At 39.6% G+C, this 12,722-nt stretch overlaps 1 protein-coding gene across 1 annotated transcript in view; it reads left to right on the top strand.

Annotated features, from left to right (window-relative positions):
* The window catches only part of COX10 (cytochrome c oxidase assembly factor heme A:farnesyltransferase COX10), a 117,278-nt gene that overhangs the window by 28,500 nt on the left and 76,056 nt on the right, over window positions 1-12,722 (top strand). The window contains exon 4 of the mRNA XM_090291936.1: window positions 5,097-5,221. Within this exon, the coding sequence (XP_090148062.1) occupies window positions 5,097-5,221 (125 nt within the window). The remainder of the gene's footprint in view (window positions 1-5,096; window positions 5,222-12,722) is intronic.

Genomic DNA, 12,722 nt, shown 5'->3' with positions numbered 1-12,722 from the left:
TAGAAATATCAAGCCTGTGCTTAGCCTAGGTATTACGGTCAGGGCTTATGCATACGGTAGAACTATAAAGTTTTTGTATATATTGCTGGTAAAACCAGACTGAAGGACATCCCCACCAGTCTGTGACCACAAGAAGGAGTAACCCATTTTTCTGACATGTACTTGTGGAGCTCAGAGGAGGTGCCTTCCAGCCTGGCTTCCTATGGCCCCTGGAATATTTACTTGACATCCATGACACCTTATCCTCCTGATTCTTGTCTCCAGATGGTCTTTGTTAGTGTCTGTCATTTGTCTCTGTCTATAAAATTTGGATGTTTTTTTGTACACTCCTTTCACTCCATTTGCTGTCAGCCATTGATCTCATCTGTTCTGTCGGGCTCAGCTGTGGTCCGTAGGCACGTGACTCCGGAGCTGTGTGTCTCCCTCCTGTCTCCAGTCTCTCTCCTGAGCTCCAGTTTAATGTTCTGTAAATTTCCACCTGGATGTCCCATGGTTCCTCAAAAATAGCACATTTCCCAGAGACCAACTAGCTAGACAACCTGTCCCCGGAATCCTTATTTCTGTTCATGTGATCATTCTTCTTCAGGTCACCCAGGGCAAGCTTTTACTTTTTATTCTTTTGTTATTGTTGTTGTTTTGTTTTATCCTCCTACCTTTCACAGTGAAGAAATCCTAACAGTTGTTACATCATAATACCCTTTATATCTATTCATTTCACACTTTTGCTGTGTTTCTACACGGAGGATTAATGGTCCAGCCTCGTAAATTGTTTCTCTGCGTATTTCTGCTGTGAATCCCGGTGCCCATTGCTGCCAGGCTAAACTTGCAGTTAGGGTTATGTTCCTGCATTAGACTGTCAGTGACTGCTGCCAATCAAACGGAGTGCAAACTCTTCAGTTGGATATTCTGCAATCTGACAGCCACCGCTGTTCCCCCTGTTCCTCTAATAAATGCTGCTCTATGCCTAGCATAGTGGTAACCCTTAAAATAGAGCAGTGACACACAGCCAGGGCCCCGCCTTCAGGGGATTTATAATTCCACCAGGAGCCACAGGTTATAAGTGCTGTGAGGATAATGAAGGATGATGTGAGTGAGGGAGTAACTGGGGAGCCCCACTGCAGATACGATGATCAGGGAAGTTTTCTCTATGAAGTAATATTTAAGACAGATCTGAAGGATGAGAAGGAGCTGGTCATGAAAGAGGCAGAGGAAAAAATGTACCAGGACCCTGAGGCCAGAAGGAGCTTGGAATGCTTAAAAAACAGAAGGACCCCCCTCCACCCCACCCCGCCAAAAAAAAGATTTCTGGCCAAGATGATAGCATAGGCAGACATGACTCACCTCCTCCCACAACCACATCAAAATTACAATTAAAATATAGAACAACCATCACTCAGAACCTTCAGAAATCAAGTTGAATGGAAGTCTGACTATTACAGAATTAAAGAAAGCACATCTATCCAGATGGGTAGGAGGGGCACAGAGTGGAACAAGCTGGTCCCACACCCATGTGTGGTGGATAAAAATTCTGGAGGGATATCTCCAGAGTGAGGAGTCCCAGCCCCACACCAGGACCCCCAGCCCAGGGTTCCGGTGCCAGGGAGATAAGTCCCCACAAATTCTGGCTGCAAAAACCAGCAGGGTTTGAGTCGGTGGAAGAAACTGCTGGAGCCCCAAGTAGTTCCTTTAAAGAACCCACACACAGACTCACCTACTCAGACTCCCTCCCTCTGAGCTCCAGCACCAGGGTAGCAGCTTGAAAGGCACCAGTGGCACACAGGGAGGAACTGAAGTGTCTGGCTTCAAGGTGAGCAGAGGCCATTGTCCCTTTTCTGAACTTTCTCCTGACAGAGCTGGCAAGCTGGTGCCATATCAGAGACTTCATTAACCTGACTAAGACTGTTTGCCACACCCTGGAAATCCCCAGAGACTCTGTCCTACCCAATTTATGGGCCTACCAGAGCTGCCTTTCCATATGAATGGCAGGTCTGAGCTCATACTTCACAACTTCCTAAATCCTGTCAAACAAGCAATGGCTAATCTCAGTGAGCCTCGGGCCCAGCACTAGCAGCAGCCATCTCGTTTTGCTTTGTAGCTCAGGCAGGGCGGCTCAGTGCAAATCACAGGTGGGGGCTGACTTTGGCCTGCACCACGTGGGAAGCCCCAGGGCCAGCGCATCCAGTGGGCAGCTACAGATCACATCAGAGCACTACCATCCTGGCCCTGCTCAGGTGATTCTCCAAAGAGGGCAGAGGTTGGTGGTCAGTGGTCACAGCCAGTCCTAACAAGTGACTGGCCTGGGTAAATCTCTCCCATTGACCTGCCAGCGGCGACCAAGGCTCAACTACAAGAGGACGGTGTATTCAACCCACATAAAGGATGCACCTTGAGTACCCAGCTTGGGTGATAGGGGAGGCTGTGCCACTGAACACTGTAAGACAGCTACTACAATAGGCCACACTACCAAGATACAGAGTCAAAGCAGCTCTACCTACTACATAGAAACAAACACAGGGAGACTGTGGAAATGAGGAAACAAAGAAACATGGCCCAAATGAAAGAACAGATCAAAACTCCAGAAAAAGACCTAACTGAAATGGAGATAAGCAATCTATCAGATGCAGAGTTCAAAACACTGGTTATAAGAATGCTCATGTAACTTAGTGAGGACCTCAACAGCATAAAAAAGATCCAGTCAGAAATGAAGGATACACTAATTGAAATAAATAATAATTTACAGGGAAACAACAGTAGAGTGGATGAAGCCAAGAATCAAATCAATGATAAGGAAGCAAAAACCAACCAATCAGCACAGGAAGAAATAAGAATCCAAGGAAATGGGGATAGTGTAAGTAGCCTCTGGGAGAGGTTCAAGCGTTCCAATAAACACATCATAGGGGTGTCAGAAGGAGAAGAAAAAGAGCAAGAAATTTGAAATCGATTTAAAAAAACAATGAAAGGAAAATTCCCTAATTTGGTGAAGGAAATAAACATGCAATTCCAGGAAACACAGAAAGTCCCAAACAAGGTGGACTCAAAGAGGCCCAAACCAAGACACATCATGATTAAAATGCTAAAGGTTAAAGATAAAGAGAGCATCTTAAAAGCAGCAAGAGAAAGGCCGTTAAGACTCAACTGATTTCTAAAAAAAATACTTTGCAGGCTAGAAGGGACTGGCAAGAGATATTTAAAGTCATGAAAAGCAGGGACCTACAGCTAAGATTGCTGTACCCAGCAAAGCTATCACTTAGAATGGAAGGGCACGTAAAGAGTTGCCTGGATCAGAAAAAGCTAAAGGAGTTCATCATCACCAAACCATTATTATATGAAATGTTACAGGGACTTTTTTAGGAGAAAGACGACCAAAACTATGAAAATAAAATGGCAATAAACACATAACTTCCCAATAATTGAAACTAAAAACAAACTAAGCAAACAAGAAGAACAGAGACAGACTCATGGATACAGAGAACATTTTGAAGGCTCCCAGACGGGAGGGGGCTGTGGAGGATGGGTGAAGAGGTGAGGGGATGAAGAAGTACAAATAGGGAGTCACAGAATAGCCATGGGATGTAAAGTACAGCACAGGAAATGGAGTAACCAAAGAACCTATGCATGACCCATGGACATGAACAATGGTGGGGGATTGCCTGAGGGATTTGGGGACGCTGAGTGGAGCGGGCAAAGCGGGAAAAATCGGGACAACTGTAATAGCGTAATAATTAAAATAAAAATTAAAGGGACAAAACCGAAGACTCTTGTGTGAGAGACTAGTAAATGACCTAGAGAGAGATACAAGATGCCCTTGTATGGCTGGGGAAAGTTTGCATTTTATTCCAGGTGTAGTATCAGAGGACTTTCTTTGCAGCAGAGGGTTGTGATGTGTTTACAGTTTTAAAATGTCATTTGGGTGTGGAGCAAGGTGGGAGAAAGAGATCAGTTAGGAAGGGGGCGCTTGCCTTAGTCCAGGCAGGATAGTAGCTTGGACTAGATCACACCTTTCTCAATTTCAGCACATTGCCATTTTGGACCAGAAAATTCTTTGCTGTGGGGGCTGTCTCATGTACCATAGGTATGTGTGTTTGAAATGCATGTGGAGGAAGGGCAGTACTTTGCAAGAGATGGGATGTAGGCAAGGGTGAGAGAGACTCAAAAATGCTTCCTAGCTCTTCGGCTTGAAAATCTAGGCAGATGTCACATGTACTTTAGACTCCTGACATTGGTCTTTCTTGCCCCTGTGCCTGTTCTTGGAATTGTCCAGACCTGCAGTGCTGCCCATCCCACTATTCTCCTTCTGCTGCATCCCCTCCTGAAGGTCCAGCTTAAATGCCCTCTTCTTGAAGCCTTCTCTGATGAGCTCACCAATGCCAATGCCAGTCATTTTTCCAGTTTCTGCAGCCTGTATCAGTACTGCTCTTAAGACAGTTCCCGGCCCCGGGGTCACGGTCCGGGGCCTTAGGGAAAGGAGCAGTCCCAGAGGGTGCTGGAGTTGCATGGCTTTGCTTCTGCATCTTGCTGCTGCTTTTTGTCACCCTCGCTGCCTATAGGGCTGCCATTTCCCTGTAGGGTCCTCTAGGCACCTTCTGGGCCTTGGGGCCATCAGCTGTAGAGGCAAGCCCTCTACTCGGGTAGAATTAAGACCCACAGAATCAGGAGCTTTTATTATTTGCCGTCTTGTGTTTTATAGTTATTAGTGTATGTCTGTCATCTCCCAGTCATGTAAATTCTGAGAGCAGGAATTAGACCTTTTTCACTCCTTTGGCCCGTACAGCGCCTAACGCCCAGCATAGCACTGATTGGGAATGAGGTGTTCAGTAACTGTTTGTTGAGGGAAGGAGTGATTCAATCGAAAACGCCCACCTTATGTTTTCTCTTGCATGTAATGGAATGAAAGGAAAATGAGCATTTTTCTGTGATGAACACATATAATTTTTATAATTGGAAAAATGGTTTTCTATTTTTTTTAAAGGAAAGATTAGCCTTGGTGTATGTTATTAAGGTAATCGATGGGTTTATGTGGAAGATGGCTTGGTTTTGGCGCTGACAGTCTGGAATCTGTGTGGTAACAAGACATCTGCTCTGTTTCTCCGTTGCAGCTCTGGTTGTCAGCACCACTTCCGCTGGATTTGCGTTGGCTCCGGGGCCCTTCGACTGGCCCTGCTTTCTGCTCACTTCTGTCGGAACAGGCCTCGCATCCTGTGCTGCCAACTCCATCAATCAGGTCAGTTTATCACCTTCCAGTCAGATTTTGATCTTGTGACTTTTTCCTAGCTGGTGGTACTGTCACATTCTTCAAAACACCTTCCAAAATCATATATATGTGAAGAGGTATCCTGAGCTTCTAACACTGTATATCCTGTAGAGATCTGTGAACTACATAACCAGTCCCTTTTCTTTGGAGGTGGACGGTTTTCACTTATGCTCAGGTGAGAGAGCAGGAGCACACCTGTTTCAGGGGACCCCGGTGCCTTGCGTTAGAGAGGGTTTTAGAGCTGTCCAGTTTGGGTACATTCCCTGAACACTTTCTTTGGTTTGATTTGTTTGCATTTTATTTTATTTTTTATTTTTTTAAATAATTTATTTGTTTATTTACTTTTAGAGAGAGGGGAAAGGAGAAAGAGAGGGAGAGAAACATCACTGTGTGGTTGCCTCTCAGTCACACCCCCCAACTGGGGACCTGATGTGCAACCGAGTCATGTGCCCTGACTGGGAATCGAACCGGCGACACTTGGCTCGCAGGCCGATGCTCAATCCACTGAGCCATAGCAGCCAGGGCTTGATTGGTTTGCATTTTAAACTGCTATTACACAAAACAGAATGCATATCCAATTTTTAAAAAATAAGTAAAAATAAGTAAATCGTTATTTAGTAAACTTGGTATATGGCATTGGAATTTGTGAAAATTAGCATATTATTAATTAGCTAATTATATTTAGCATATTGTTTATTTAGCATATTCTCTTTAATGCATCTTTCCCCCCAACTGCCCCCCACCCCCATTATTTTAAACATCAGAATAATCCTCTGAAATAGTTTTCCCCCAGCCTGGTCATTGTGGTGTGCTCCAACGCTGTGGCTTTTTCATAAGACACTTTAGTGAAAAAGTCTTGGCTGAAACTTAAGGGAAAGTTGCTTTCATCACCAGAACACCCAAGAGGAGTTGGCACAGGTTTAAAACAGGAATTCAAGTTACCAGCAGGAAAACAGCTTGGCTGAGTGGATATATAAGTTGGTAGTCCACGAAATATGGGAGTTCTAGTTTGATAATGCCTAAAATCATTGTGTTTTTCTAATGTATTATCAGCTACTTGGAGAAGTATGATTCTATTTCAAGTAAGGTTTATTTTTTTTTGTTTTTAAAGACAAAACAATCTTCTAAGAGGCTCGAATAGCCCCTCCCTTTACCCACAGTGCCACCCGTTCCTCGAATCCTCAATGCCGCCTCTTCCAAGTTGCTCCTTCCTTCTGCTGCCCTCCCGTCTTTCTCGGCTAAGAGAATGAGTAGGTTTCACAACGAACATGCTTTTAATGAAAATTTGAATGAAAAGCAGTATAAGCAAAATTGGTTTATATGGCTATTTTGGGTCTATTTTTCAAAACAAATTAAATTTTTTTACCTTAGTTATAAATCAAAGTCATAAGATTCAGCCAGGAACTTATTCTAGTTTTCAGGCTCTGTTTTTAAATTGAAGAGCTGATTTACCTTTTGTGTACTAACTGCTGACTCCTATTTGATTATATAGATTTAAATAAAAGGTTTAAAATAAAAGTGGGGGGGAGTCAAGAAAAACAAAGTAATAGCAACAAACTAATAAGCATCATATGGTTCAACAGAAATGCCAAGATTTTGTAAAAGTATACAGAGCCATCTTGACTTGAAGCCGTGACACGCCGCACACGCTGCCCTAAAAAAGGGGGTTCAAGGCTTTATCATGGAAAGAAAGAAAAAAACCAAACTGTCAGTCGTAGCAGAAAAAGTAACCGGAAGAAAGAAATGGAATGATTTACATTTAGACAGAAATGTACAGAAACTGAATATCAGACCAAGGTTTTAGAAACTTTAAAAAGGCTGTGAGTTTCGATGCCACTTTATACCCTAGTCTGTGGGAAGTTTTATTTGCTCCAGGGAGTGGGTTGGGGGTCTGTCGATTTGAAAACTGCTCGCGAGGAAAGCGCAGACCACGCGGCGGGTTCCTTTGGCGCTGACACGCTGCCGCGCCGGCCTCTGCTGTCACCGCGCCCCATGCGAAGCCTCTCACTCAGACACGCCTCCCCCGCGTCCTCCCTCGGGGCGTTCACATCTCTCATCCCTCCCCCACCTGTCACTTACCGCCCACGGGCCTCTCCCTGTCCGTGTGTTGTCACCCGTAATTGTTGCTTGTCAGCACGTGAATAATGGCTTCATCTCCTTGTATCATCGTATCGCTTCCTTCCACTTCTCTTGGGCCTTAATTTCCTTTGGAAGCTTTACAATATTTTAAAAATCTTAATGATTCCCACTCATTGTTACTAAGTTACTGACCAGCTTTCCAATTACAGTATTTTGTAAATAACGTGTTGGAAATATTTTAGTTCTAGTGTTGGTAGGCAATCTCATAAAATTAAATTAAAGGGATTTGAGGCCATTTTCACTAGTGCCTTTATTTAATATAATGCTAGGCAACAAGGGTTAAAGGAGTTTTTGAATAACAGATAAAGAAATAGTCTTTGGCGAAATGGAAGAACTTACTGCTTTTTTTTAGGGAGCTGGCGTTCAACTTAAAGAATGCGTACACTGTATGAATGTATAAAAGTTCTTCAGCTTCCAATAGAGTTCTGCAGAAGAAAAAAATTCCTACTGTCCATATTTATAAAAGGATTCAAATCCAGTTCATATTTTTTAAATACCTTCTTTTAGCTGTTATTAATTTAGTTCTGAGTGATTTTTTGCACCCTATTTCTATGATCTCTCTGTGAAAGTAGAAAAATAAAGCTTTGGAAAACTATTCTTACATTTGTTTTAAGGAGAGAAAATGAGATTCAGTTTTTGATTTATGAAGTAGTGACTAATGTATGAAGTTATAAATATATATGAAACCACTGACATTAAAATGTAGAAAGGAATTACATATATATTTTATAAAATATGCACATGCTTAACCCTTTGAGTGCCAATGTCGCTGTGAGCGATGCTGACAAATTTTCCCAAAAGTGCCAGGGTCGCTCCCAGCGACTCTTTTCGATGGCTATTAATGTAAATAACAATGGAATAATTTGTATTTTATATTTTGTTCTCTTTTTTTGTACCTCAGGTTATATATTGATATTTTTTTCTAATGTTGACCCAAATTTTGAATTTTTACGCTTGTTCAAATACTGACATATTAATTCTGTTATAATTTTTACTTACCAAAATTTTCTTTTTTTTTTCAAAAATTTATGCAATACTTGGCATACTTCTTGCTTATTATCCATATTGCTATGTGTTTTTTCAAATTATAATCATAGGTTTTATATTATGCCATATATTATACTTCAAAAGCCATATTGAAGAAGAGAATTTATTTTTTCTAAAATAATGTTATAATAAAATAATTTTAATGCAATAATTTTTTTGCTAAGTTACATCAAAGAACACTGCTTACAAAAGAAGAGTGTATTTACTGTATGTTGTGAAATTTTCAGCAAATTATTATGAATAATAATGTTTTATAGACATTTTTCATAAACTCTACATTTCTCAGCAAAATAGCCTGGCATTTCTTGCATGAATTTTAGCAATTATTCATGGCACTCAAAGGGTTAATTCAAAATTATGTTGTGTCTTTAAAACAGGTATGCCTTCAAAGGATGATTGCAATTCATGAAATTTTTTAATTTAGCAACTAAAAGATAAAATGTTGTAAATGGCTTGGACTGATTGAATCTTGAGCAACAAGTGATTGAAAGTGAAAAGCTGAATAAATTCAGGCAGAATGTATTAAATTGAAAAAGAGAATAATCATCATAATTATTTTGAGTATTTGACATTTTAGATGCTATAATAAGCTGTACTGAGGATTATTTTACTTATGTTACCTGTATATGAATTTTTTAATAGCGGTTAAGAGTATATGTCACATTTTAATTGTGACATACTATTCCATTTTATGAACGTGCCAGTTCTCAACCAGTTCTCTATAATTGCAACTTTTTGCTTCTAAAGTAACACTGCACCCATTTCTAATTGTTTTTGAAGGACAAACTCCTGGAAGTGAAACCGCTGAGAGGAAGGCTCCCAGCCAAAGCATATATGAAACTGGTTTAACTCTGAAATGTATGATCTTAACAAAATAACTAATTTCTAACATTCATACAGTGCTTTAGAGTTTACAGAGCATATTTATATATGTTATTTAAACCTTGTGGCCCTGTGAAGTAGGTGGCACTTTCATTTCTATTATTTGTAAAACACTTAGTTTTGCTGTTGAATTATTCTTTTTAAAAGCAACATTTAAAAAAATTATTATGCAAGTTTTTGTTTCGTTGCAGGACAGTGAGAAAATATAGATAAGCAAAAATAACAAGTTTTCATTTCATTTTTCCTTTCTGCCAGACACTGCTGTGTATGTTAGTTAGAGCAGAGAACAAGCAAAATTCCTGCCCTCATAGTGCTTACGGTAATGTCCACTTGTTAACACTCAAAACCTACGGAATCTTATTAACCAATGGCATCCCGATATATATGATTAATAACATAAGTAAATACAGTCCCACTAAAAAGTTGATTTATATTATCATCGACTTTTATAACACACACATCTTCAAATATCTATTATTTTTCTCACAGAAATGACTTATATACTTCATATAATTTGTATATCTTTCTATAAATAATGTATCAGAAACATCCTTCATGTCAATACTTGCTATAACATGATTTTAAGAATAGGATATACACACCATGAATTGTTTATCATCAGTTTCTCCTTATTGAACATTTTAGAGATTTCTAGTCTTTTAATCAAAATGAGCAATGCTGAGCTGAAATTCCTTAGCTAAATTGTTGAACATGTCCTTAACAATTTCTCTCAATAGATTTCCAAAATCATGTGGTTGTGTTAAAATATATGTAGTTTTTGAATAAAAAGTTAAAATTAAACAGTTATGTATTTTAACTACAGCTAAATTTCTTTCCAGAAGGTCTTTTGTTTGTTTCAAATCAACTTCAACTTCCATTTGGCAGTACGTGAAAGTGGGCATCACCACTGCTTGTTAGAAAATCCATGCCAGGTTTCTAAGTAACATTACAAGTGTGCTTTCAAATCAGGTTGTTTTGATTACTTAGGAGGCAGGGTTATTTTTTGTTTCGGGAATTTTTTTAATGTTTATTGGCCATTTGTGTTTACCTGTGAGTTTTGTCCATTTTACTATTAAATACTCACTTTTGTCCAACAGGACTTGGTGTATATAGGTTGGATTATTAACTATGTCATTAAGATTTGAATATTTTCTGCAGTTTTAAGGGTTTTTTGAAGTGCAGCTGTTTCATGTGCTTAACCTGCCAAATCCTTTAATTTTTAATACAGGGATTCTCAGCCTCTACATTCTTGACAGTTCAGGCTGCATAACCTTGTTGTGGGGGTCTGTTCTATTCATTGTAGCAAGAAGTGTTAGTAATAACAGTAATCACAGCTAACACTTATTTTGCGCTTCCTATATGCCAAGTAATGTTCTAAGCATTTTAGATAAATTAGCTCATTTGTTTAAGTCTGGGTTCATGGGATTTCAAAAAATGCCTCTTTTGAAAGATCAAATAAATGATGAATGAATTGATACCCTAGACTTAGCTTTAAGAAGAGCCATTGATGTTCTCTGAGACTTTATTTTGGGGAAAATTATCAGAAAGGCACAAAACATAAGTGAAGTTTCAGATCTGAGAGGTAGGTTATAATTAGGAAGATAAACCTGGGAAGAGTATGTTATCTTTAGGATCTAATGTATCTGTGAATGAAGAATTTTTATGAAAGGAAATAAAATAGGGTCAAGAAGAGACATGTGTTTTGTTTGATACTGACACTGCTTGAGAGACTTTTCATGGCTGAAATAAGGTAAAAAGAAAGGACTTTGGATAAAGAGCTCTGAATTGGGTGGGTAAGGCAATAGGAAATTCACAGCATTTAACACTGAAGAAGAAGCAGATAAAGATTTTTCAGTTTTTTTGTAAATATGAAATTAATATCTAATGTATCTTTTTCCATTTTCCTTTTCTCTGATGTTTCTTTTGTTTGGACTGTACAGTCTGCCTTGAGCAACAGGAATTGACTTTCATCTTCCACATTGAACAAAGTGGTTATTAAACTTGGTGTTGTATGCTAGGAGAATAAGACTGATGTTAGTGAACACCAGGATGTGATTTATTAAATGTCATTTGAATAAGAAAAATCAGTCTGAGAAATATATTTCTCTTCTGAGTGTTCTGATTTGTTTGACTCTTTGAAGATTTAACTGGTGGGCGACTTGCATTCATTCAGTGGCCTCTGTAGTCCGTAACTTGTGGCTTATTCCGATTATTCAGATGGGCTAGTGTGCTAGATCAGTCTTTTAATAGCATATAGGAAAGAATCTCTGACTAAATATTCTGCTTACAACGGGAAAATCATGAGCATTACTGAACAACGTCAAAAAGAAGATGCGTTTTAAATGCAGAGTCTCTTTACCTGAATTTATATAATTCCAAATACTTCCTAAATTACATTTGATTCCACTCTCCAGAATGATCCATTGAAGCAGAGGGAGCTTGGCATTGCTATTTATAACCAAACTAACTCTAGATGAAGTTTTGTGAGCAGATTCAGAGAGGATGATAATTTGAACATATATTTGTAGATAGTGTTTTATAATTTACATGCCACTTTAACTGGTCATTATTTTATTTACTTCTCACAATAACTGTGAGGAGGCATTCTTCCAGTGTTGTGGAAGACTAAAATGGGGCTCAGTGATGTCGCTGATCACACACCTGAAGAGGGTCAAATTGGGGTCAAAGCTTGGGGGCCATCGCCTCCCAATGTGCTGCTTTTTCTCTCTCAGCTGAAACGTCCTAGTCCAGACACCGCCTTGGAGTAAGGCTGTTCCCATTAATATGAGTCCTTCCATCAGGTTGACTGCTGACATCCTTGCTGCTAAGTACTCGAGGTAAAAGTACCGTAATGTTTGTTTCTGTAATGAGATTGGCAGGATTTAAAGCACTGATGCCCTCTATAAGTGCTCAATTAATGTTAGCTATTATTATTGTTATTAATATAAAAGTTTGGTCTCTTTTGGGCACAGATCCCCCCATACTTTCAGCATCTTTTTTTCTTCCAGTTACCTCCAGTTAGGGTCTTAATATGGAGAATGGGAAGGGAAAATGTGATTATTTTCTTTAGTGTACTAAGAGACTTGAGTTATAGTTGCAAATTATAATATATGTATATGTGAATATACATAAGTATTTGTTATTTATTTACTTATTTTAACCCTCACCTGAGGACTTTTGTTTTTCATTGCTTTTAGAGAGACAGAAAGGGAAAGAGGAAGGGAGAGAGAGAGAAGTAGCCATGCAAGAGAGTAGTATCAGTAGGCTGCCTCCCTCCCGTCCGGACCAGGGGTCAAACCTACAACCTAGGCATGTGTCTTGACCAGGAATCGAACCCTCAACCATTGGGTTATGGGACGATGCTCCAACCAACTGGAGCACATGGCCAGGGCCACATGTATTT

The sequence above is a fragment of the Furipterus horrens genome, unplaced genomic scaffold, assembly GCF_987537825.1.
Source record: "Furipterus horrens unplaced genomic scaffold, mFurHor1.1.pri manual_scaffold_11, whole genome shotgun sequence".
Taxonomy (NCBI): Eukaryota; Metazoa; Chordata; class Mammalia; order Chiroptera; family Furipteridae; genus Furipterus; species Furipterus horrens.
This window is presented reverse-complemented; position numbering and strand designations above follow the sequence as displayed.